The sequence below is a fragment of the Typopeltis vanoorti genome, chromosome 24, assembly GCF_054136105.1.
Source record: "Typopeltis vanoorti isolate ZY-2024b chromosome 24, IOZ_Tvanoo_1.0, whole genome shotgun sequence".
NCBI classification, from domain to species: domain Eukaryota; kingdom Metazoa; phylum Arthropoda; class Arachnida; order Uropygi; family Thelyphonidae; genus Typopeltis; species Typopeltis vanoorti.
In genome coordinates, this window is record NC_143572.1 from 22,934,405 (window position 1) to 22,962,064 (window position 27,660).

The 27,660-nt window shown below is 34.8% G+C and overlaps 1 protein-coding gene across 1 annotated transcript in view; it reads left to right on the top strand.

Annotated features, from left to right (window-relative positions):
- The window catches only part of gny (ALG6 alpha-1,3-glucosyltransferase garnysstan), a 124,567-nt gene that overhangs the window by 31,902 nt on the left and 65,005 nt on the right, over nucleotides 1-27,660 (top strand). Inside the window, exons 4-8 of the mRNA XM_090414126.1 lie at nucleotides 69-157; nucleotides 4,032-4,117; nucleotides 11,214-11,278; nucleotides 17,174-17,356; nucleotides 26,838-26,973. Of these exons, the coding sequence (XP_090270252.1) occupies nucleotides 69-157; nucleotides 4,032-4,117; nucleotides 11,214-11,278; nucleotides 17,174-17,356; nucleotides 26,838-26,973 (559 nt within the window). The remainder of the gene's footprint in view (nucleotides 1-68; nucleotides 158-4,031; nucleotides 4,118-11,213; nucleotides 11,279-17,173; nucleotides 17,357-26,837; nucleotides 26,974-27,660) is intronic.

Consider the following 27,660-nt stretch of genomic DNA (forward strand, 5'->3'; position numbering starts at 1 on the left):
CTGTTATCAGTGTTTATGTTAAAATTAGACTTTTAATTGTATTATTTTACTCTATTTTTGTTACATAGTGCTCGATGGTTTAATGAAGAGTGGGTTAAGCTACATGTTTCACGAGGATGTGACACTTATCATCATAAGATTTTTATGAGAACTACTGGTATGTTCATTGAAATTATTATTACTATCAACTTGTATACTTATTCAATTTGCTTAATTAATGGTTCTCGACTATTATTGACCCACAAGTTGCTTTATGAGGGTGGTCTGAAAAGTTCTTGGCCTCAAGCATAGATGGCAACATTATTGGCAAGATATTTTTTTCTAAGTTGGTATATCTGTCATAAGCATCCATGTGAAATTGCAAATCATTCTATCAAGTGGTTTGTTTTATACAGCTATCTGAAGCAAAAGTGTTGTTGTCAGTATCCCTTGAAATGGATAAAATTGAGTATTGCGTGATTATAAAATTCTTTGTAAAAGAAGGTTTAACAGCAAAAGAAATTCATTTGAAGTTCATAAAGTTTATGGGCACTCCTCCTTTGTTTTCGACAATTAAGAAATTTGGCTGCCAAGTTTAAACGTGGCTACACCAGCCTTGAAGATGATCCACATGAAGGATGTCCAAAAAAGTGTAACAACACCGAGTGCATGATATGGTATTGGATGACCGGCGAATCGAAGTGCATGAAATTGCTGAGACTGTAGGCATTTCAAAAGAACGTGTAGGATATATTTTGCACGAAGAATTGCAAATGAAAAAGCTTTGCGAGATCAAGATGGGTGCCATGCTTGCTCACAGCAGATCAAGAATGCACTTGCATGAAAATCTCTGAACTGTGCTTGGAGCGTTTTAACAAGAATAAAACTGATTTTGTGCATTGATTTATTACTATGGTGAGACTTAGATTCACCATTACACGTCAGAATCCAAACAGCAGTCAAAACAGTGGACAGAAGCTGGTTGTTCAGTGCCAAAAAAGACATTGTCAGTTCAATCAGCAGGAAAGGTCATGGGATTGGTGTTTTGAGATGCTAAAGGCATTTTGTTTATTACTTATCTTGAAAAGGGTAAAACAATAACTGGGGAATATTATTCTGATCTTTTAACCAGACTAGATGAAAAAATTCGTGAGAAAAGACTCTGTTTGCAGAAGAAAAAAAATCGTCTTTCATCAGGACAATGCACTTGCCCAGAAAGGTGTTGCGGCAGTGGGGATATTAAGGGATCTGCTCTATAAATAGTTGGAAAATCCACCCTGTTTCCTAGATTTGGCTCACCCTGACTTCTGTATCTTCCCAAAACCGAACCTCTTCCTCGCTGTTCAGCGTTTTTCTTCGAATCAAGAGGCGATTGCAGCTGTAGCGGGGTATTTTGCAGATCTTACTGAGAACCACTACAGGGATGGGATAATGGCACTGGAGCTTTGCTAGAATAAATGTATTAGTCTTAAGGGAGATTATGTTGAAATATAAAAATAATTTTGAAATTATAAATTCATTTTTTCATTGTTAGGCCAGAACTTTTCAGACCACCCTCGTATTTAAGAAAACAAAAACTAAATTAAGGGGATAAAAATCCCTTATTATTTTACAGCCAGTATGCGAAACTCTAAGATCAAAAACTACGATCTATGTGTTTCATGCCGAAGAACTATCGGCGAATCCAAGTGTAAGTGACCACTTGGTAGTTCCACACCAAGGCAACTCGAAGCAAAGGTGGAGCAAGATCCCTCACTATCATTGATATTTTCTCATAATTTGAAAACACAGCTCCTAGGAGATGTAATACTGCTTTACATTATGAGGAGAGGTCACTACCCAGACTGGTTTCAACCTTTTTTGAGGTCTCTTCAGTGAGTAGGTAGACTGGTCTGGGTAGTGACCCCTCCTCAAGAGGTCATACCTGTAGAATTATAATAGTCTTGCAAACACGGGAGTATAAACTAGAATTTTTGCATGGAGAGCTGTACAAAATTGGCTTGCATTGCAGGTATGAGTAGTTGGTACTCATACCTGCAATTCCATCTTTAAATGAACTCGGAGAGATTTGAGAGTATGTTACTTTAGGGTGATTGCCTATCCCAAATGTGCCTCTTTGGCAATTTCATATAATACTGTTTTCAAATTTTATCAGTTCTGTATTACACATTGCCAGAAGGGTTTTCCCTCCTTTCATAAATATACTGCTCAAAACAATTAGGGGATATTTTGGTTTTCTTGTAAATTATAAAGTTATAAACATAATTTTCAAATATAACACAATTTGTAATAAATATGGATTATTTAAACAATATCTAATCAATTACACCCTATCCATAAATAAGAATTTTTTTTTTTTGTGGAAGAATAGATAATTGAGCAAAAGAGAGGGACAACATAATTGCATTTAATCATGCCAGACAGAAACACTGTGTGTGCTTGTAACAGTGATATGCTATAGCCATCAAAGAAGAAGTTATCATAGTTGGTAAAATCTATTTGCCTTGTGTGAGTGGATGAGCATATTTGTTGAGCCCAGTATATGATTTATACATATATATTGAAATTGGTGCTTAGTTTTTTATTTTATTTATCAACCCCACACACAAATCCTATAGCTCATCAGTGCTATGTGGGCAAGTAGTTGAGAAGGAAGGAAGGAACATGTGATATGTTTCTTGAACAGCTGAAGGTTATATATAGCCTTTGAATTAAAAAACCTGAAGAATGTTCCAAAAAAACAAAGATGAAATGAAAAGAGAAGAATGAGAAGTTGATATGTTTAAAGCTGTGTATAAATGTTGGAGGAATGATGGTGGTCAGTTTGGCAGAACAGTGCATTGTACCATAAAAATTTTCAAACAACAGCAGCAAATGCTTGCAAGGAGAAAAAAATATTTTCTAGGGTGGTGTGTGTGTGTGTGTTGGGGGGGGGGGGATATCTACAAATGATAATATTGAATTCTCTGGGTAAAATGGAAAATAATTTGTTGCTTTATTTATTGAGCTTGTACTCAAGTAGAAGAAGAAATAGATTTATAAATAAAAGGATGATAGCACATCTAGAAAAGGAACTTGTAGTCAAATCCTGTTTGAGAAGCATTTACTAAGTCTTTAGGCTTTTTCAGACATGGCTAAGTTGGCTTATTTGGCTGGAGACCTGCAGGGCTTTCTCTCCTTACAAGTTGATTATGTCTTCTAGTAAACAAACTTGTGAAATTGATTGACATTGTAGACTCTGGAGAAGGTATATTGTATTGCAAGAAAAATCAATTTCTTAAATGCATTTAACAGGTAAGAGAAAGCTTTTATAGCAAAGCAAGATGATTTGATAGACTCCATAGCTCAGTCAGAGATTTTAAAGTATCCATGTTTTGAATCCTGTCTTTATCAGGTCTTTTCTATCAAATGGTGAGTTATCCTGTCTTATACAGAGGTGGAGGATTTTTCATCCCTCAGAATAGGCAAACTGGACCCATGAACACACAGATCTACAGCCAGAAATACTTGCCCTTATGAGATGCAGCACAGGAGTGATGTGCTGGCTGCATAATTCATCGTGACCCCCTAATCAGGAGATTCTACCTCTCCTAAGGGAAAGTTGGGTTGACGATGGTAACATGATGATCCATACTTTTTTTTTTTTTTAACGTGACGATAATGCCATATAGCATATAAATACTGTAGGATGGACTAAGGATGGTCACTGGAAATGGAAATTATCTGTCACTTAGAAAAATATGCATGGTTATTCAAACAGATTATATTGTAGATTATACGTCTAGGCTGGGAATAGCAAGTTTGTAAAGATTCACTTTTATTGATGACTTGGATTTAAGAGATTTGAGAAATTTAAGAAACCTTTAGATTTATAAATAAATATTTGCTATTACAGACATGCTTATAACTGAAGTTTTTGTAAATTGTATTTCTTTTTTTTTTTCTCCTATAAATTCAAAGGATCCATACTTATCTACGTATGCTTAGCCTACAAAAATTCAGTTTATTCATGTATGCATAAAATTTGAATAATCATTATAATTTTTTTGTAGTTATTGTAGCTGATGTTCTGATATACTTTCCTGCTGTGATATTCTATTGGAATGCTATTAAGAAACCTTTTAAGACGAGAGATAAGGTAAGTTTTTCATTCTCTCTTTTAACATAAATTTTTAACATAAATGCAAAGGAATTTGTTGGATTGCATGTGGGTTTTGTGTAGCCTGACACTGCTCACTCCAAATCCATCTTCAGGCTGGTGATGCTGGGAACTCATTTCTTGCAGTATACTCAAGCTCTGACCACAGTTTGAAGTTCAGATGGTGACATGTGGTCAATGACATTTGCCTCCAACTACTGTTGTGTGGGTCTTTGCCTTGTGTGCAGGGGGCTGAGTCCTGTTGAAATCCACTGTCTACTGTAAAACAAGGCAAGGACACTTCCGGACATGGTGACGATGACCTTTCTGAATCCTGGGTGCTAGGGCACATGTTGTGTGACCATCTTGGGCATGATGGTCACACAGCATGTGACCATCATACTCAAACATTTTGTGGTTAAATGACTTTTCAGTGGTGTAAATCTTCTCACTTGTGAAGAGGATATCTCTGTGTCTGTTGTTCACATACTGCTGAAGTGTCTGATTTTATCACACTCTGCCGCATGAGTTGTGGTGTTAGGAAGTGTCTAGTAGAATGACAATAAGCTCTCACCTCCAGGTCATCAGTACATGTGTCATTGTTCTCTGTGAAATGTTCATATCTCTCTCTTGCAACATCATTTTCTGCATTCTCGCAGGATTATAGTACAGGCGTGCCTTCACAGTCCTTACAAGCTGTTGCATCCTAATGCAGCACAGTCAACCTATTCTTTGTCAGTCAGATACGTCTTCTGTATTGTTATGACAGTTAATAGTCCGATACACCAACATCCTACTCATCCAGATTGTTCTTAGCATGTCATGTTGAAAATAATAGGTAGCTGTATTCCAACCTTGTGAAATGCTATTACCGCTACACGGTTCTCATAATCTCCCCACTGCATGTTAACTTGTACAGTTAGATAACTCTCTCTCTCTGCTGGCAAACACACGAATGTTGGCTGCACACAGCACCACTAACAGAACCAGGTTTGTACAATTCTGTGGGCAGTGCAGGGGTGTGCAGAAGTTGTAACAGTATTTATGGCAAGACCGTGTAGTTCTTCCATTGATGTCAACCATTTTACTGCAGTATTGTACTTCAGCACTCTCATATGCATTTCTTTTATAGGATAAAATTAGTTTAAATGCTGTCTTGTGTATATTGATTATTTGGCTGATTTCTGTTTGGCAATGTACGTTTATTCAGTTGGATTGCCATCATGAACACTTTGCTTATCCTTTTTGCAGTTTATAATTTAGTTTGCCTGCTAGTTTGTCTGCTTTCCTAAATACACTGTGTGTGAATGGTTAAAATGTGTACTAGTTTGACACAGGATATAGATTTTACAAATTTCTCTCTAAGAACTACCTTAGAGATCAACATCATTAATATATATTCTCAAATCCTTCTAGATTTGATCATCTCTTATTTGTGTTTTGATATAATCCTAATTGCATCAATATGTCTACTGTATATTGGTGTCTTTTTTAGGTTTCTTTTACCCACTTTCTTTCACCACCATTTTTTCCCAAATCTCTCATCTTTTCTATTTAAGGGTGTACCATTCAGATAATCTCTTTTTCATATATTCTTGAATATTATTAATATCAACCTTGTCCCTAACACATTCCTGGATGATGACAATATCAAGTTCTTTCCTAATAACCTCATTTTTAATATGATATTGCCATTGATGCCATCTGTTCACCTCTAATCTTTCTCAGGACTCTCATATCTGTGGTCTCTAGTCTTTGGTCAAATGTTTTACTTCTGAACACAGCTCTTAGATACATAAGTTAAAACTGGTTTGAACACTGCCTTGTATATAGCTAATTTAGTGTACAAACTAATTTCTCTCTTATTCTATATGAATTTATTCCGTTGACTTCCTACCATATTAGCTTTGTTGATTCTGTTGTCTATTTCCATATTTAATTTACCATCTTCAATAAAAATCGTGCCTAAGTAGCTGAAATGTTTTACTCCTTCCACAGGTTTCAACGTTCACAACATAGTTGACATTTTCAACAATTCTACCTATTTTCTTCATACCATATTTATTACAACAGTTATTCAATTTAGTCAGGGAATCTTGCAAACTTGTAGCGGATTTATTTAGAAGTATAACATCGTCCACATAAAGCAAAGAGCTGACATTAACATCTCCAATTCTGATATCATGAAGAGCTGACATTAACATCTCCAATTCTGATATCATGTTTAATACCACATTCCTTCATAATGTGATCGATATAGATAATGTACATCCTTGTCTCACACCAGATTTAACATTAAACCATCTTCCTGTACTTCCTTCAATTCTAACTGCTGATTTACAACTCAAATAATGACTTAGTATTGCTTGATATAATACCCCATTGACACCATATAACTGCAGTGTATTGAATAGCTTTTCTCTTGGCACCTTATCATATGCCTTTTCCAAATCGACAAAACTTAAATACAGATCTTTGTTATATTCCCATGCTTTCTCGACTATTTGTCGTAAAGTGAAGATCTGATCCTGACAGCCTCTGTTTGGCCTGAATCCAGCTTGTTCTTCACCAAGCTTTTCTTCCACAATTCTTCTCAACCGTTTCTCAAGTATACTTGCATAGATCTTGCCAGGAACATTCAGTAGGGAAATACCTTTGTAATTCTCACATTCAATTTTATTTCCCTTTTTATATATGGGTACTATGAGAGCTCTACTCCAATCATCGGGAATTCGTCCCTCTGTCCAGGCTTTCTGAACTATGCAGTGCAGCCACTGTAAGACTCTTATACCACCATACTTCAGCATTTCTGGTCGAATATCATCTACTCCAGCTGCCTTTCCACATTTCAAGCCTTTGGCTTTTTCTACTTCAAGTATGTATTCCTGACTGTATGCCTGTTGAGTGTTTTTTACCACTGTGCTATCACTGCTTGTTTCATTTAGCAATTTTTCGAAGTAATTACTCCATACTTGAAGGGGATATCTTTTTCTCCAGTTTTCATGTCACCTTTATCATCTCTAACTCCTTTTACAGCATGCTTTCGGTATGGTCACTTAAACAGAATGGGCGAAGAAAGATTAGCAAAACAAGGGTTCTCTGCCAGGTTGGCAGGAAAACGACCCAGAGGAAGACCAAGATATAGGTGGATTGATACGGTACAAAGTTCATTAGACGATAGAAATATAAGATCTGATAATGTTGGAGTCTTGACAAGTAACAGACTGATTTGGAGGAAAATTATAGATAGGAAGTTAGTAATGATGTAAATTTTTCATGTAGTACTATCACATCCTGTACACCCCTTGAGGGCACATGTCAGGAATTTGATGATGATGACCTTGTCATTAATATTTTCATTTTTAGTTGTGTTTTGAAAAATGTTAACCATCTGCTATACTTGTTTTGCTTACCTGTATTCACATTCTTGCCAACAGTCTGGATGTTGAACATCAGATCAGCATCTAGACTGATGTTGGCTGATCTTGGACAAATGGGGAAAGTTGCCTGACTTTTGTCTGGAAGACCTAAGAAATACGTTCGTTTATCACCACATGGCTGGTCAGGTCTAACACACTGTGCCTTGGACACCCTGCACAAAATGGAAAAAAACTACCATGCTTTGTTGCCACAAGTAAAAACATGTTTTTTTTTTTTTTTTTTTTTTGCATCAGTAGTAGATCTTAAACACCAGCCCAACCTCAAATATGATTGGACGAAACTCTCCAATATAGGCTTTCAGACAACCATTCATTCATTCCTAGTACAATCTCCTCTCCATTAAACCAAAGCACGAGAATTTAAGTTTAATTGTGATAATGATTGACATCAGTATTCAAAGGAATGCGAATGCTGTTATGCTATTATAAAGTACTTCTTTTTGTGATTATTTTGGATTATTTCTGTTATATGGTTCTCTCCTTGATGTTATGATAAGATAACATCAAGGAGAGAACACCTTCTGCTGTCCTGATCACTCTGTCAATTTTCTTCAGAACTCTCGTATTTGTTCTCTGCAGGCTTTGATTAATTCTTGTATTTCTAATTTAGTTAACAGAAGACTTGTCATTTGTTATTTTGATAGTTTGGTTTTGACTTCTTTTTCCCTTGACCCATATAAATTTTTTCAGCTATCTTCTCTCTATATTCATATAGATAAGATAAAATTTTAGCAAATATATCCAGATATTTACTGAAATTTATGCCTAAATAGATCAAAGGATTTTACTATTCAGAATGCAATATTGTTTTCTTCTTTTTTTTGGATTTATTACATCAGCTATATAACAAATAAAAATTTGAAGGCAGCAATATCTTAATATCCCTTACTTCGATTTCAGATTTCACATCCTTTCAAGATCCTCATGTTATATTCCTATGATCTCATGACAATATGTTGTAAAGTAATCTAGTCTTAACTCTTATTTGGATTAAGCACAGATTGATTCTTTATGATTTTCTGTGTAACTATTTTTCTCAGTCTTATTTTCTGGCATAATAAATCTTTCTTGAAACTTAGCAGGGGACACTTAATAATTCTTGTTTCACAATTTATAAATTGGTATAATTAAATTTCTCTCTGATCAGTTGAAGTTTAATCTTCTAAGCCTTCTAAGTATTATACTTTATATAGCTACAATAAAGCATTTATGCCTCCATATTTGCTTACTGACATGGTCTTATTGAAATCAAAATTGAGCTGGCATAACAAATTTTACAAACAATTGTGGAAGTTAAATTTCACTAAAATCTATCTAGCCAGAACAGAAGAATAACATGTACAGATGGATATAATGGAGAGACAAAATTAATTTGATATATGCTTATGCATTTTTAGAAATGTTCCAAATGTGGCTTTCGGCTACATCACATCTCCATTAATTAAATGTGCTATGCCCTGCAGGTAGGCATGGCGTGTGCGCATGCACACACACACATACAGCATATGTTTATTTTTGTGGTAGATTAACTTTCCTGAACTTAGGTATACACTCAGATTATAATGGTGATAACATCAGTCCATTAGTATTTTAGATGTCCATGACTAAACTTGGTGAAACAGATATAATAAATTTAGTTTAATCCTTTATCCAAGTGTGAGCAAACAAAGTTTGCGCCTGAAAGTATCTTCAGGACTGGGGTAAGGTGGTACAACACCAGGGCAACTCGTTGCAAAGGTGGAGCACGCTACCAACACTCCCGTCTTAGTATCTCCTATAATGCAAAACACATTTCCTTGCGGATATGTCTAATGTTATGCATTAAGGGAAGGGCCACTACCCAGACTAGTTTCGACCTTTATTGAGGTCTCTTCAGTGGGAGCCAGGCCCAAGTTGAGATACCAGGCAGAAGCATTAGCAGGTCATCTCTACCTATAGGAGTTGCCAAATGGTGTGCCACCCTTTTTTAATAAATTACTCTGGATTTAGAGAAAGATGTTGAAAGTTTATTTTTCACTTGGTTAGAGTATAATAAATTTAGTTTAATCCTTTATCCAAGTGTGAGCAAACAAAGTTTGCGCCTGAAAGTATCTTTAGGACTGGGGTATAATGCATAACATTAGACATATCCGCAAGGAAATGTGTTTTGCGTTATAAGAGATACTGAGACAGGATTGTTGGTAGCGTGCTCCACCTTTGAAACGAGTTGCCCTGGTGTTGTACCACCTTACCCCAGTCCTGAAGATACTTTCAGGCACAAACTTTGTTTGCTCACACTTGGATAAAGAATTAAACTAAATTTATTATACTCTAACCAAGTGAAAAATAAACTTTCAACTTGGTGAAACAGACTGTGTATTATCCCTTGGCTATCTTAAGAAGAATATCTACAAATCTGCTCCCCCCTTTTTTTATGGACCAGTATAGTTCAGTATAAATATGGTCTTAAACTTAACCTCAAAAAGACAAAAGTTATGGCAACATGTGATACTTAATGATTTTGAAGTAGATGGGGAGAAAATGGAAGCAGTTAACAATTTTGTGCTCCCAGGATCCCAAATTGATAGAAATGGTTATTGTACTGAAGAAGTTAGAAGAAGATTATTACTCAGAAAGAAAGCAATGACAAATTTAAGCAAGATCTTTAAAGATATTAGCCTCAACAAAAATCAGAATCGTGAAAGCAATGGTATTCCCTGTGGTACCATATGGATGTGAAAGTTTGACCCTGAGAAAGAGTGAAAGAAGGAAGATAGATGCATTTGAATTATGGGTTTGGAAACGCTTACTAAGAATACCATGGACTGCAAAGCAAATCAATAAATCAGTGATAGACAGAATAAACCCAGATTGCTCCCTCGAAGCTATGATCATCAAGCAAAAATTGTCATACTTCGGACATATTATGCGAGCAAATGACAGTCTGGAGAAGATGATGATTGCTAGTTGATGGAAGCAGGAGAAGAGAAAGACCAAGCATTAGACGGGTAGATAGAATTAAAGAAGCAACTGGAATGCGCTTGGAAATTCTGAAAGATATGGCTAGGGACAGATCTGAATGGAGAATGTGTGTTCATGGAGTCACCAGGAGTCGAAAACAACTTGATGGAACATAAACAACAACAACATTTCTGTAATTTGGTTATTCTCTCTCTTTGTCTACTAAAATGGTTGTAAAGTCAACACTGACAGATTTTATTATAACTTAAATTTTTCATTATGCAATCCTAAAAAAATGTTTTTCAAAAACCTGATTGCAAGTTGAACTGTACATGATTTATATTTTATTCAGTAAATATATGAACTCTAACTCTTTCACTCTTTCATGTCTGATGATCTTAATAACATGCAAGCTTGACAGAATGCATTTTGTTTCAAGATCAGATGCTATGAGAGTATCAAAGGACTATAACATGCAGTATTTTTTACTGGAATTGTTTCCACCCTGTAAACAGAAGGCAAGCAAGGTGCTGCTGCTGCTGCTGCTGTTAGCTGATTAGTGTTACTAGAGGCCACTAACTCTTAGTGTTAGCAGTTAGGTGCCTCAACTCACTGGCCACTAACTGCTTTCCAGAATATACCAGTATATGTATAGCAATTTGTATATCCACATATATATTTTATTGAATTTCATTTTTTTTTCTCCTACTCCTTAGGCTATAGCTGCTACACTGATGTTATTGTATCCTGGACTCATTTTGATTGATCATGGCCATTTTCAGTATCCTTTGTTACATTTCTTATAATGGATAAGTGTATATGATTTCCCATCTGTTTAGGCAGTGATCTGATGCTGAAAAATAATAAGAATAAAGGAATTAAGCCTATTATTGCAGTTCATAAATTTTTTGTTGTATTATGTGAGCAGATATATACTACATTTTAAATGATAAGTTATATTTATAATTTAACTCTTTCATTGGCATTATACTGCTAGAATTTTTATGAAAGGAGAAAAATAATTTGTTAAAATGTTTTTTTTGAACTAATGGCAGAGAATCTGGCTTTGAGTTTTTAAGAATTTTTTAATGTTTGAACAAAATGATTGTCATTTTATGAATTATAAATGTTTACTAATTCCTTACCTTGTTATCCTTTGATAAGAGTATAATAGAAAATAAATATCATAGAAGAAAGATTAGAAATACAGGCAAGAGTACTATAAAAGAAATCATTGGCATGATAAGTGGAAATAAAGATATTATTTACTTATGTATGGCAATTATTTGAGATTTCATTGGAATATAACAAGGATCGGTATTTAAGTTTTGAATCTGGAAAAAGGCAGACGTCACCAAATGTGTGCTTTTTCCAGAAGAGTTGCAAAATGTACAATTATATAATGTAAATACCATTATATGCAGAGCAATATATAGTCTGTATATAATTTTTCAGAATTAAATGAACTACAGGAAGATGGTTTATTATAAAATCTGGTGTAAGACATCTCCACTTATTCATTGTTTGCATTGATACATTATGAAGGAAAGTGGTATCATACCTAATATAAAAATTGAAGATATTGAATTTAGCTCTTTACTTTATGCAGGTGATGTTAAACTCCTAAGTAATCCTCCACTGTCTTCATGATTCTTGAATTAAACTGAATGACTGCTGTTTGGTATGAGAATCAGCAGTGAAAATGAAATAAAATGTCATCTTTTTTTTTTTGTTTAGGAGTACCTCTTTTTATAATGTCATTGGCTTTTTACTCAGTTTTTTTTAGAGTATTACTAATGTTTTAAAGACAGATACATGAAGAATATATGGGAAGAATAATTTTGGACATACTTTTGTAGGATATTCCTGGGTCGTCGTCTTATTCAGCAGCATATGGTATATGGATATATGTTTTGTACTACTGCTGAAATATGACAGAAAGGGGGTGGGGGTGGAAATGTTAAGATAGAGAGATGAGGGAGAATTGCAGGTGAGGCAAGAAGTATTTGAATTTCAAAACCTGGGCTTTAAGGCTGGACTAAGAATTCTTTGGGAAGAAGGTGAAAAATAGAAAATTTTGGGGGGAAAGGAGAATAGAGTATGACTGCTGCGTCGTCTTTGGAGCTCATGGGAAAAGTGGAGGCTATGTCATGTTGACTTGGTGTTTATGTCTTGGGTGCATCTGTGTTGTTGTTGTATCGTCAGAGTCATGACCTAATTTTTGTTTTGACGCTTCCAACTCTCGAAGATTATATAGGGGCAGTGAACGTTTATTGAGTTTTTCTCACATTTTATGGCTATCATTTCTGATATTCTAAGCATTGTTTTGTTTTCCTGTACGTCTATTATTATGGCTTTGTCAATTTGTGGGATACACTTCTATTCAAGAGTGTAGACTGCTATTTCTGCTTTTCCTGTATTTTGCATTTTTTTTCTTTTTCTTTTTTTGTTTTTCTTCTGTTTTTAGATGTGTTTAAAAATATATTTGTAGGCTTTCTATGTGTTCTGGATGTATGGTAGTTTGATGCTTTTTTGTTGGGAAGCTTGTTTTGGTTTCTGGATTGTTTTCACAGGTTTTTGCTGTTTTGTTGGCTTAATTTATTAGATGTGTTGGGTAATTTTGGTTTTAAAAATCTGTGTTAGTTTCTTTATTTCTATATTGAGATAGTTTTGTGTAGTCGAAAACTTGTATGCATTTATAAATTGTGCTAGGATGACTGATTTTTTGATAGAATAAGAATGGTATGAGTTAAAATGGAGGTAATTTCTGATATGTGTGGGTTTGTGGAATATTTTTGTGGCTGTCAGGTTTAGGAAATTTATGGATTTTTTGTGTTCTGTTTCTATAGTGAATTTTAGTCTGTTGCTGAAATCGTTAAGGGATGCTTGTAAAGCAGTAATACATATTGGTTCTCCAATGCATAGAATATCATCCACATATCGGCCATAAACGGTGATGCCATGGGGGCAGGGGGGGGACATTTTAACATATCTCTTGCAATGTTCAAATGTCTTACAGTCCATGCCATGGTGCAAAGTAGCAGTTCTGTCAGCAAGAACCCTATGAAGTATTAGAACTGTGGTCATATTTTGATTGGGAAGTATATTTACATATACGAGGAATTATCACACGTGTTAGGTGACTAGAGAGAGCTTTATTCATTGAGCACACTGAAGTGCAAATTCAGGAAAACTTAAAGAATTAGGGTGGAAGCAGGTGTGTGTGTGTGTGTGTGAAGGCACTATGAGATGAGTAAGCATCAGAATGACCAAATGTGGAATCTAATCTCTCAATCAGAAATATTGAATAGGGTAGTCAGTTCAGGAAGTAAGGAGATTAGGTTCCTAAAGGGATGCTGCAATTTCTATATACTAATGCCAGTAGTATCAGGACCAAAAGGGAGTTTTTGGGATTGGCTAGTGCAACCTCATTAAAAGTTATAGGCATTAGTGTGACTTGGCTAACAGCAAATGATGTAGTTACAGGGATAGAATGTGAAGAGTTCAGTATTTTCAGAGAAGATAGATGATAGGGTGGGGGATACTGATGATGATAGCAGTGAATTGCAGTCAAAAAGAATAGGAGATAGACAGGAGGGTGGCTGTTAATTTGAAGCAGTTGGTGTGAGATCAAAGCCAGTAAGACAAAATATATAGTTGGCTGTTTCTATAGTCCAGGAAGTTCCATGGATGATCTGAAAGATATCTATTGGCAAATTAGTACGATGAGTGCAGGTCAAGTGATTATTATGGGGGAATTAAACTATGGCGATATAGACTGGAAGGAAGAAAAATCACATGGCAGGAAGGAAATGGAATTTATACACCTACTGAGAGATGATTACTTGGAGCAGCATGTGATGGAGGGGACTTGGGTTGTGAGAGTATTGGACTTGATCATAGGATCGGAAGAGCTATCCATAAACAAGGTGATCATATTGTATCTGATTGGTGAAAGTGACTATTCAGTCTTGACTTGGGAGATTGTAAAACAGGAGGAATATTCTGTCAAAAAGGGGTATATGTGTGGAACTACAAGGCAGTTCCACATGATTGTGAAAAGCTTAGGAGGAAGCTTGAATCTCTGCCATGGCATAAAACTCTGCAAGGGAAGAATGTTAGTAGTACAAGGGAGATAGCTAAGAGACATCTAGAAGAAGCAATATTAAATTATATACCTATGGTAAGGAGGGTTAATCAAGTAAGAATTGGATGGATGAGTAATATCATTAAGCATGAGCTGCAGAAGAAGAAAATGCTGTGGAGGGTATATAAGGAGAAGGGTGACTAGCAAACTCTTGAAAACTCATATGTCATTTATCTAACAAAGGTCAGATAAGAAAAGTGACTAGCATGGTAAGGAAGACAAAATCAGATTATGAGAAAAACCAAGCAGGTCAAAGGAAATCTCAGAATTATTTTGTTATGTGCCAAGTAAGAGGAAGATTAAATAAGTGCTGATGGCGACAAGGTGACAGAAGCAAATGAAATAGTTGAGTTACTGAGTCACCACTTCTGCAAGGGTATATCATCCAAGTGATGTTATTACTGCTGTGACATATGTGACAGAGATTGTGTCAGAATAGAGATGAATGAATTGGAGATTCTTAGGATATTGCAGACTCTCAATGTAAATACAGATGGGATGTCAGCTTTGGTTTTGTAAGTGTGCAAGGGAACTGGCAATCTCTCTGACTAAGCTCTTTAATTTAAGTCTCGACTGTGGTAGAGTTCCAAGGGAGTGGAAAGAAAGTAAAATAATTCCCTTGCATAAGGGAGGTTATAAGACTGCAGTAGCAAATTAAAGAACAATCAATATCTCAGAAGTGGTGGTAAAAGTACTGTAAAAAGAGAATTCAAGAATGGTTGGATAAGAATATGATACTGTACTAGGGACAACATAGCTTTTCTAAGTGTCAGTCATGCCTTAATAGTTCACTAACTTTTTATAATAGCAACAACTGAGTTGGATAAAGGAAATGGCTACATGATTATTCTGCTGAATTTTGCAAAGGCATTTGACATGGAGCTGTGTTATGCAAATAAGAACAAATGGGATGGATATATGACACTGGTTATGTGGATAAGATGGTGGCTGCTGGACAGATATCAAAAATTGGTATATGGAAGAGCAGAATCCAGGCAAAAGCAGGTGACTAGCGTGCTGCAAGCTTCAGTGCTGGGACCACTACTGTTTAATTTATGCATAAATGATATAGGAAATAACCTGAAAGGAAATGCAAAATTAGGTAGAGTATTTATTGATAATATTGATGGATTTTAAAAACTGTCAGAGATTGTACAAAATGAAACAGAAGCAGTCATTAATACTGCTAACCAATTACAGCTTGAAGTTTCTACAACTTATGTCACTAATCTGTTTCAAGCACACAGTGGAGAGCTCAAAGACGAAGACCTCCTTAGCAGGGGTGGCTCGTGCATAGGCACTGCGAAACTGCATCACCCCAACTTTTCTCGATATATAAATATATTTATTAATTTATTTATATTTGCTATAATATTTAATTTTATCATCAACAATCCTATACAATGCTCTTTTGTATAAAAAATAATAAAAATCCATCTTTGCAGCACTTAGGAGGGCGAAGGATGCTAGCAGCACTGTGTTTACCATAGTGTCATATTGCTACGCGCTCAAGCATATGCACGTCATAGTGAGATGCGAGCTACTAGCGTAATGCTGCACTGTCCGTTGCACAGTTCCACTGTTGTTTATATGCAGTTTGTGCCAATAGTAGAGTGTTCGTAGTGCTTATCATGTTTACTCCATCTCTTTAAATATTTGGACATTACAATTAAAGACATAACATTTGTTATAGTTTTTATTTTAAAACATTATTGAGGTTATTGACAATTTTGATCTCAGAAATGCAACCTCAAGAAATAAGTTCTGTGACAGTAGTGACTGTAAGTGAACTACAAATTCTTCAACAGTCACACAAATATCAAGGAAAAAGTTATTGACCTTTTCGCTTAAAACAAAACAAGAAGAATGGATTTTATTTTTAAGTAATTTTGAATTCTACTGAACTGTATAATTTTATCGATAATAAACAATATTTTTCCATGAAACAAAACAAGAAGAATATATTTTATTTTTAAGTAATTTTGAATTATACCAAACTGTATAATTCTATTGATAATAAACAATATTTTTTCATGTTTATTTTTTTTTTTTAATTTTTACCATAATTTTGATATTTTATCCAAACACGTATACACTGTAATTACAGTGTATATGTGTAACCCCCATGATTTCAAGCCACGAGCCACCACTGCTCCTTAGGATGGCAAAATGTGAACAAGCTGAGGAAGAAGATTTCACAGCCGAAAATCTGTTCATTCCTTCACTCTTGAGAGGCTTGATGAATCTTTTTGAACACAACTGATATTTTCAAGTCAAGATTCAAATTTTGAGTGCACTGGAAAAGTTTCTTGCAAACAAACAACTCTCATAATTTGCTACATTTTAAAGGCTTTGTTTTCATTTCTTAATGTTAAATAAAGATCAGCAAAACAATACTTTTGCTAATCTTTATTTAACTATAACATATTTTTCTATAAGATTTATTTGAACATGGGGAAAATCTTGTACATTTTGTGTGTATGTACATTTTTGTTTTATTTTTTAATTATTGTACTTAACATTTGTCAGATACAATTGCATTAGCTTAGGTCTTACACTTTGGGCTATTTTTTTTCTGTCTAAGGATAATTATTTAATCGGAGCTGCTGCATTTACTTTGGCTATTCACTATAAGCAAATGGAATTCTATCATGCCTTTCCTTTCTTTTTTTATTTGCTAGGAACTTGTATGCAGCAGCCTCCAAAGTATGGGTAAGTACTGTGATTATTAATCACAATTTTATTTATTTATCATATTTGAAATAAAATAAATTTCTTTCAAGTCAAGACTGTTTTTAATATAAGAGATAGTGTGGCCAACGAAATTCTGAAGATGACAAGGTGAGATGTTTTGCAAGGTAGTAAGTGGGAGAAACAATACAGTCCACTATTAGGTATAGTGGCTTTGACATAGAAACAAAGGCATGATGAATTTGTAACTTCTCAACAGTAGTGGCATACTATGATTGTACATTGTCTAATAATTTATTCATTTGACTTCCTGCTGACGACAATGTTGATTGACCAATTTCTTAATAAGATATTAATTTTAATATTATACTTTGGGCTTTTCATCACAACGGTGGCATTACCCTTTTCAGCCTTTGTGATGACAGTATTGGTGTTCTGGTGTAGGGAGTGAAGCGCTTGTACTTCTGAGAAGGATATATTTAAAGGAGATAGTTTTAAGTTAAGGGGATAATAAATCCCTCATTTTAAAGCCGAATAAGAAACTCGGAGATCTAAATCTAAGAGTTTCATTCCGAAGAACTTTGGGCGAGTCCAAGCATAAGTCAACATCTGGTAGTACAACACTAGAGCAAAGGTGGAGCAAGATCCATCACTATCCTTAATATTTTCTCATAATGTAAAACACAGCTCCTAGGAGATGTATTACTGTTTTACATTATGATGAAGGTTACTACCCAGGCCGGTTTCGACTTTTATTGAGGTTTCATCAGTGAGTAGGTAGACCTGGATAATACCAAGGTTTAAGTGAACCAAACTTACATTCCTTTACTATACCTCTTGGCTCTTTATTGGAGATAGTTTTGTTTTGTATTTGTATAGAATTTGGGCAGTCTCAAAATGTAATTTATTTGCTTTCTCTGTATGTAATTCCTCTTCCCAAATTTACCATGATTTCTAAGTAAGCTATATGTTGAGGAGACAATTCAAAAACTACGACTGTATGTGATATCTAAATTTTGGGAAGTAATCACTATTGTTCATAATTTTTTTTTTTTAATTAAAAATTATTTTAAATTTTACTATCAGATTTTCTCTTTTAAACAGCTGGAAGAAAAACAAAGGATCATGATGTTTCTCAAACATCATCTTTTTTGGGTAGTTTTGAATTATCCATTCTTTCCATACATTCTTCCGTTTCTTTCTGTATTCATATATTTTATCTAGTACCAAGTGTATTTTTAGTTTTTTTACATATTTTTCTGTGCGTTTTTTTGTCCACTAGAGTATAACCTGCTGTTCTTTTTAGGAATTTCATTTTTCCAATATTTGTTTTCTTCTTCAGTTTTTATGGTCCATGTTTCATTTCCATACAGTAGACAAGGTTTTGCCTGAACATTAGTAACTTTTTTGTGTGCTTTTGAACTTGGTTAGGTTTGAAAATATTGATCATTCCTGTTATCTTTATTGAGTTTGAAAGTGGACGTTGACATTGGTATCAATATCAGCTTCTTTTGTATATGTTTTAGAGCATCCAAGATTTTTGAAGCAGTTAATCTGTTCTAAATTTTTTATTTTCAGTCTGTTGAATTTTTTTAGTAATTGTGTTTAAGGACAATATTGATCTCTGTAGCTTATCTTCACTTTTTTAGGATGTTAAGTATAATTCCACAATCTAGTTTAAATGCTGGCTTCATATTTTAAGAGTGGTAACATTGGGTATCCTTGGCACATTCTTTGTTATGGGTATTCTTTATTAGTTTCCATTTTGTAACTTTTTCATTGATTCTTTTGTTGTTTGTTTGTTTGTTTTGATATATGTTAGTTATTGCTGAGATCAGCTGATTTGGAATGTTTAACTGCTCGAGTATGATTGATAGTTTGTTCATTATGACTTTGTCAAAGGCTTTCTTGTAATTTACAAAGACTGTGTTTCAGTGTTGGATTCACAATGATTTTCCATTAGGATTTTTAATATAAAATCTGAATCAACACATGACACGATTGCCCTTTTCAGAAGCCACTTTGTTTTCACAAAGTATAACTTCTACATAGGATTTAAGTTTCGAAGTTAATATTAATATATATATATATATATATATATATATAATTCATAATCAGTATTTATTATTATTATAATAATACAGGTATCTTCATGGAGTCAGAAGACTCAACCCTGGAGACCACATAATTTACAATTCACACAATACATATACTGGACCTTGAACTCACTCACTGATGAGAAGCACTCACAACCACTTTTATCAACCCATTTCACCCATTCACCACCCTCCAAGCAAAAATTCTAGTCCTGACACCCTTGCTAACCAACTCTTACACGGTTTCCTTGGGTGATCGCTCATTCTCTCCCTTCCTACCATATATTGAGAAAGGCCTTCAGTGTCAGTCCTATAAAACCCCTTGAAGAACTTACATGCTTCTATCGTGTCTCCTGTTTTTGAAGCCCAAAGACATTCATTCTGTTCTCATAGGGAGTTACATAGGCCTGCCACAATCTTTGTCACTTGCCTCTGGATCCTCTGTACAGTCTTCATCCTAATGGAATCTGGATGACCAGATCTGCATGCAATCCTTGCTTGTTAAGTGTTCTTCAACAACTGCATAATATGATGTGCTGTTTTGACTACCTTTCCAATATGCCCTGTAAACTTCAACTTCCTGTCCACAGTCATTACTTTCCTGCAATTAAGGTCTTTCAGTGCAAGGGCGTGCTGAAAATTTGATATCACCATGAAGGAACTGAGGCAGAACTATGTAACTTACACATTATTCTACATCTTCTCCATGAAGTGTTATACACTTGTTACATAGCTGCTGCAGCATTTGCAGTCCTCTGAGAAAAAAGTTTTTCCCTTGTTGCACAAACCAGACCTCAACTACAGATATGACTTCATCATCTGTGGTAAATATTGTTCCTTTCAAGTTTTTCTTTAAATTTTGGAATAGGAAATAGTCAGATGGAGCCAGGTAAGGTGAATAGGATATGTGAGGCAGACATTGAAAGCCCAAGCTGTGTATTGTTTGTTGAATTTCATGAGCAGTGTGAGAAAGTGCATTGTTCTGCAAAAGCAACATGATTTTGCTCAGTTTCCCACAGCGTTTTTCCTTCTTTCTTCTTTCCTTTTTCTTCGATTCCTTCAGAGCTGTTGAATAAACTGCTGCTGTAAACGTTTCACTTTTTTTAAGGAGGATTACACCATCCATATTCCAAAAGACAAGAACCTTCCCTGCTTACTTTTGGTTTTGGAACTTCTTTAGCCAAGAATCTTTGTCTCCACTCCATTAAATGTTTCATCAATAGTCACAATATGAGCCAAAAAATTTGCACCTGATTTCTCAAAATGATCCAAAATCCCTTGAGATGCCAGCACACATTCATTCTCTCTTTTGGTTGGCATTCAAACATTTGGGGACCCACTTTTCTGAGAGCTTCTGCATGTCCAGATGTTGATGGATAATGACTCCAACTCATTCCCTGGATATCCTCAGAGTTTTTGTTTTGTGTTTGGCTGGTATTTTTTTATAATCAAGGATCATGGCAAGCACTGCATCGATGTTTTCAGGTGTTATCACTGTGGAAGGTCTTCCTGAACTGGGGCATCTGTTGTTTGTCTCAGGATGCCCAGTTTCGATATGCTGGGGGCCCGGTCCCCCAAAGTCTCTCTCAGTTGCGGACTTTTCTTGCGCCACAAAAAAACTTGATGACAGCCTGCACCTCTGTGTCTTCTAATTTTTTCAAAACCTCTGACATATCTTCTTATATATTCTAAAAGAAAAAGAACAAATTATTACAATTTGATGACACATGGGGTTAAAGGGATTTAAGATATGTTCTTTCTTTTTTTCTCAGTTTGATTGCTCTCTTCTGTATTGTGTAGAGTATTTTTAGAGAGCTCTTGGGGGTTGGGGGCGGCACCTCGCCAGATGTGCAAGCAGCACTCGATAGATGGGCAATTTCTGATTTTTACAGGGTTATTGCTGTTTGTAGATAAAGTAATGCCTAGAGCAAAAGAGGAATCCTAATGTTTTGGATGCTGAGGAGGCAATGGTTGTAATATGTTTATGCCAAGAGAGTCTTGATGTCAAGGTAATCCCAAGGAGACAGATCTCTTGGTTGCTTGGAGATTTGGGTTTTTTCAAAGGTAAGGTTGGAAGAATATTGTTCTTTTTTGTGGGAAATAAGACAGAATTGTGTTTTTCAGGCATTGAAATTGACAGGGTTATCTGAACCCCATTGAAGAATGGTTTGGAGATCAGAATTTAGGCTTGTGGAGGTTGCTCTGTGAGTTGTGGTGGTTTGTTGGTTGCAAGGGTTGTCAAGTGAGGAGGATGTAGTGTACTGTCATAGACAAAACTGTGTATTGGACTATTGGAATAAAAAAAAAAAGATAGTGAACTGCCACCATCACATAAAATGTGTGTCTAGTGGGAAAACTGGGTTGCCAGATCCATTCAAAAGCTTTGGAGTTATCTACTGCTACCACTTGGGATTTACCAAACATGGTGCTTATCCAGAAGTGGGTGACATAGGTGAGCAGATTCTCTGTTGGATGGTATTGGCAGAATCCATACTGGTGGTCTGAGTACTTTCAAGGTAGTGTAGGAGTTCGGTGTTGATGGTTCCCTTCATTACTGTGGAGAAGCCCAGGGTGAGAAAGATTGGGCAGTAGTTTTATGGTAATGATTTACCACCCTTACCATGAAACTTCACAGCATAAATCTTCAGGACTGTTTGAGGAATGCCATCAGGACCTGGGGACTTTTTGGTATCTAATTTGGATAGGATTTTTCTGTTCACCAAAATCATGTATTCAGGAAAATTATGATGTCAGGTGATTGTCTTTTTCTGTGAGTGATGATGTAATAGACCCATCTGGGTGTGATAGTGGTGGGAGCAGTGTTAGGCAAAAGTTGTGGCCAACTGTTTTGGCTGGAGATCAAAATGCATGGTTGCCATTTGGCTGCAATGCAAGTTTTTTTTGCTTTTGGCTCTTTGGAAATCACTTTTTGATGTACTATATGTTTGGGTTGGAAGGGGAAAGCAATAATCCAACCATGGGAATGAGGCATAGAAATCCTTCATGTTCTTATAATGCCAGACGAGTCTTGGTTGAGAATGGCTGTGTGGGTGTTGCTCAGTGGGGAAAGAGATAAGCACAAGGTTGTGGTCAGAATTACCTAAGGGAGATATTTTACTGCATTTTTTTTTTTTTTTTGTATTTTTTGTAAAAAAACTTTTTCTCGACTGTAAAAATATTGTATGTTTAAGTTGTCTTCCATGTTAGGTTTGAAAGACAAATTAAAGAGCACAAGCATTCAATATGGCATCGAAAGAATTGCTGGTATGTCTCCTTCCTATGCAGCATTGGTTTCAACAATTTTTCCTAACTCAGATTTATTCAGCAGTTTAAGTGGCAGGGCTATTATGCTTTATGGTGTTTTAGCATCAGGTTTAATTCTATGTATATATAATAAATAGCTGGCCTTATATATCTTGGATTGATCCCTATAGTGTGTTTGGCATGCCCTTATATGGTGTCATCTGCACAGCTAGAAAGGAATGATGGTAGGGGAAACAAACCAGAGATCTGGCACTCTGGAAATCAAACATGGTAGCAGTCACTTCATGGTCCCATTAAGCGAGTTGATAGTGTTTCATTGTATAGTGATGGCCATCCACCATCTAAAATTCTTCTTTGACAGGACTTCCTCTTTAACTTTTCAATTTTTTTATAGAGTTCTGATTTTCTTGTCCTTACAGGCAATTTCACTAGGTCTCTGAGATTTGGTTGATTTTTCCCACCATTATTTGCTCTCTCATTTCAAAGCTGCTCAGTTTTAATTCTTTTCCAAGCTTTCATACACATTTTACTATTCAGTGTGATATGTTTATTTTGCTCAAAGCAGATGGTAATTACTTTCTATTTTAAATTTCCTGTATATTCTTGTATCCTGAACTGGCCTGCTATGTATTGCTATTAGCATCAAGACTTTTCTTTCTTGCACATCCTCTCCATTCTGAATCCTGAACAGAATTCTACCAGTTACTTTCTGTTATTCTTAGTCATATTACTTTCTCATATTTTCTCAAATATGAGAAATAAATTATTATTCTGCTGTTTAAGGGAAGCTAATTTATTTCTTGTTTTTGTGTTAGTTTGCTTTCTCAAATGGTTCAATGAATTCCTCTACTTCTATGCTACTGTAACTTAGCTGGAACTGTGCGCAAATTAGGTATGTTTTCCAATTTCCAATTGTGAAAAATTTCCAGTCTATATTTAATTCCAGTTTTTTTGAAATTGCCTGCTTTCAGAAAGTTTAGTTTCATGTTTAGTATTTTGAATATTATAACAGTCCGCATTGTTATGCGCTTCACAACCATATGCATGGGAAAGGAGTGTCCTGGGTTCGATTCCCCTTGCTGACATGAGGAGCTTCAGATCTTTCTCAGAAGAGAAAGATTCACAGCTTGGAAGGACTTAGGATAGCTCTGTAACAGGCCAATAGGCCTAATACGAAAAAGGAAGAAGAATATTATAACTATTTCTTACTTTTTGTGTATCGCTGTTATTGCAATATAGCATCTTATATTCATTATGAAAATTATGGAGACAAGCTGGTGTTAATTTTTTTGATTTAGAGATTCTTTTTTATATGAATATATTTATTTCCTTTACGTTTTACAGATTCTTTCCCCAGGCCTATGTATTCAGTGTTTGACTATGCTATATACATGAAAACTAAGTTTTCTTTTTATACCACAAAATACAGCCATTTATTCCTGATATTTTTTCTTATTTCTTATTCACACACACATGTATGTGTATGTACATACATACATACAGAACATATAAAATAAGTTTATATTAAAAAAGTAACGACCCTTTTACTCAGTCACACGTACATTCATAACCTTAAAGCATGAGTTTTTCCGGCACTAAATACAAGATGTCTGTAAAGGCAGAAGTTAATGTATCTTAGTTAGAAACTCAAGTAGACATTCACAAAAAACTTGGCAAATATTATTCTGAAAAATGGGATCAAAGTTTCTCATCAATCTTTAATTTCATTTAAGGAAACAGCAGCAACAAATGTTTCTTGCTCACAACCATGCAAGAAAATTACAATTCATACTTGTGCATCCAATGTATGCCTAACTGCAAGCATATTCAGTTAAGATTTAGATCAAGTACCAAAAATATCAACAGTGTTCTTCATAAAACTTGGTTATCCTTTACTGAAGCAAGGAATAATCTATTTCGAATGTTTCAGCATTTTTATTTGACAGTTGTCACTTCCACACAAACAAACTTCTCAGTAGGAACATGTTATCCATAAAATACAGCCATTCATCCCTTATATTTTTCCTTATTTTTTAAAGGGAATCATTTCCAACTCTTTATTATATCCTTCCATCCATTTCTTCTTCTCTCTTGTGTCCATCAGCAGTTTGATATCCTATCATAGTCAAACATATGCTGTATTCATTCGTGACTGCTTGAAATGACGTCAGATGGCCAGGTATCGCACATGAAAGAGAAGTTTTTCAGTAATGACAGACTGGATATGTTTACTTGCAGTGCAATGATGTTTCTTTTTCACTTGATGATTATTTCATTTATTTATTTTATTACGCTCAGTATAAAAAACATACCCAGGTATTTTAACTCCAGTGATGTAGGAAGATATATCTTGCCAATTCTTCATGCTGCTGAATGATAAACTGCTTCCTCCAGTGGTGTAGCTAGAGCTTTTGCTGCCCCTCTAAATACACACCAAAAATACTACAAAAAGTCAAAACGACGTATAGGGAAATAAATTAAAACACTATATTTATTTTTGAAGTAAAACTTTAATTTCAACATTCCAAAATGTTATTTTTCTTGCTTTTCTGTTAGCAAAGTCATCGATGACATTGCTGAAGTCTATTTCATAGTAATGTAGGTAATTCTTAATCAGTTTTATTTAGAAAAACTCCTCTCACAAGTAGCAACACTTACAGCAATTGTGAGGAAAATTCACAGTAGTATTACAATATTTGGAAATGAGTTCTTGAGACTGTTTTTTTTTAGAATTAACTGCAAAAGTTCAAAAAGGTTCAAAGTGCTGCCCGGGGCAGACCCCCCCCCGCCCAGCTATTCCCCTGATTTCCTCCGAAACCTTGCCATAAGGATTGTTATGCTTAATGGCCTTGCTAGTCAGCTACCAATAGCAAAACTACAAACATGGCTGCTGTATTGCTTGTAAAATATTGTTATAACAACTATTTTTATCAACATAACGACATATGATACATCTTTTATTTCATTTTCAATTACCTAAATTCACAATATTTTCAATAAACAAAACTGTGTTAAGATATTTAAAATACCTTAACACTACCATGTCAGAGAACATAGTTTAATTAGATTAAAACAATAGTGTTTCAGCCTTTATCCTCGGGTCTATTCCTGAGGACGACCTTTGATATAAAGGTTGATTGTTGAATATTATTTTAATCAAAATAAATTCTCTAACACCATAGTTTGTCTTCATAGTTATTCATAATGAATGTCGATCACTGTGTAACTGAAACAATGGCATCTTGCCATTGTTATTTAGAAGGATCTCATCAGTTTTAATTCTCTTTGTTTTGGCAACATCATTTATGTCCACACAGTATTTCACCATTTTTTTCTGTAGTTCCCCTCTTTTTTCATTAATGATGTGCCTATTTTTGAATCTGTCGAGACTTTTCCATTAGCTGACATATTGCTACTTTGGTTAGCTGATGAAAACCAGAACAGGAGAGGCATTTTTGCATAGCTGGACAGTGCTCTATACACCATGACATTTTATGTTTCGACCATCACAATGCATGTGAGGTTTAAGGTAGTACAAAATATAAGTTGGTCAGTTAATTACAAATTGCCTGCCAATTCTTATTTATTCATTCATTATCTGGATGTATACCTGCCCATTTAGTGGACATTGGATAAAAGTCCTGGTCATTTCTTTGCATTCCTTACAAGCTGTGTGGAAGTTTTTACATTATGGGATACTGAGGTAATTGATATGAATTCAATAGCCACGATATTATATATCATACAAGTAGACTAATTGTGAAGATACTTCACACACACACACACACACACACACACACACACACACACACACACACACACACACACACACACACACACACACACACACACACACACACAAATTACTTTGCTTATGCTTGGATAAAGGATTAAAAGAAGAATATAATTTGTCCATTATAATAATCTTTTTTTTTTTTATCCATTATAATATATATATATTTTTTTTATTATTTCTCTCTCTTTCTTGTATTTGTTACTGGATTAACATATTATCTCACTTATTTCTATTTTTTTAAAGCTTCTAACATTTAATATAGATTTTTGACTTGATTAATAACATGTAAAAGTTCATATAATAAATTTGGATACTGTGTTTATTTACTTATTTTTATTTTGTACAGATTTCCAAGATTTTTGAAACTGTCTGCTGTAGTAATTATGACTAGTGCTGTCACCTGGGCCCCATTTCTTACAGATATTCATGATGCATTGCATGTGTTGTACAGGCTGTTTCCATTTGGCCGAGGATTGTATGAAGTAATACTTCATTAATAAATTTTCTAAAATATCATATAGAAATTTTTTTTCAAGATTTATGGAATTATTGATTTTTCTGGAAAGAAATCTGTAATATCAAGCTTAATTTGAAGTAGTTTTTATTTAGTCTTTACGACTTAGATGATTTCGTAAATGAATTTACAAAATTGCTTACCTTTCTTCAGTTATCATTCGGCAACATTTTACATATAACCTTGGTAATAACCACTTCCTTCTCTCTGGGATTTTAATTCCCCCCCCCCTCAGTTTACATTAAATTCACTCACTATGTTTATGAATTTGAATTTAAAAAAAAAATATTGTCTGTTAAGCATTTCTTTATTTAAATGTATTAGATAAGCTGCTTTCCTTAATTATACAAAAACAAATATGAAGTGAATCTTGTTTGTAGTTAATGTACAGGTATTATGTTTATTCCAGCACCGTTTCAGAGTAAGCATTTGAATATAAAGTGTTTATTTATAAACAAACTATTCACATTTTTCCTGTGGCTCATATAGAAGTTTATAAGCATGCATGCCAGCAGGGCTCCAGAAATACCACTTAAATCTGCTGATCAGAAAAAAATTTTACTTACCCATAGTATGAATTGCAGTGAACGTTTTATATATATATATATATATATAAATAACGTTCACTGGTGTCGCATACCCATTTAGGCTAGGT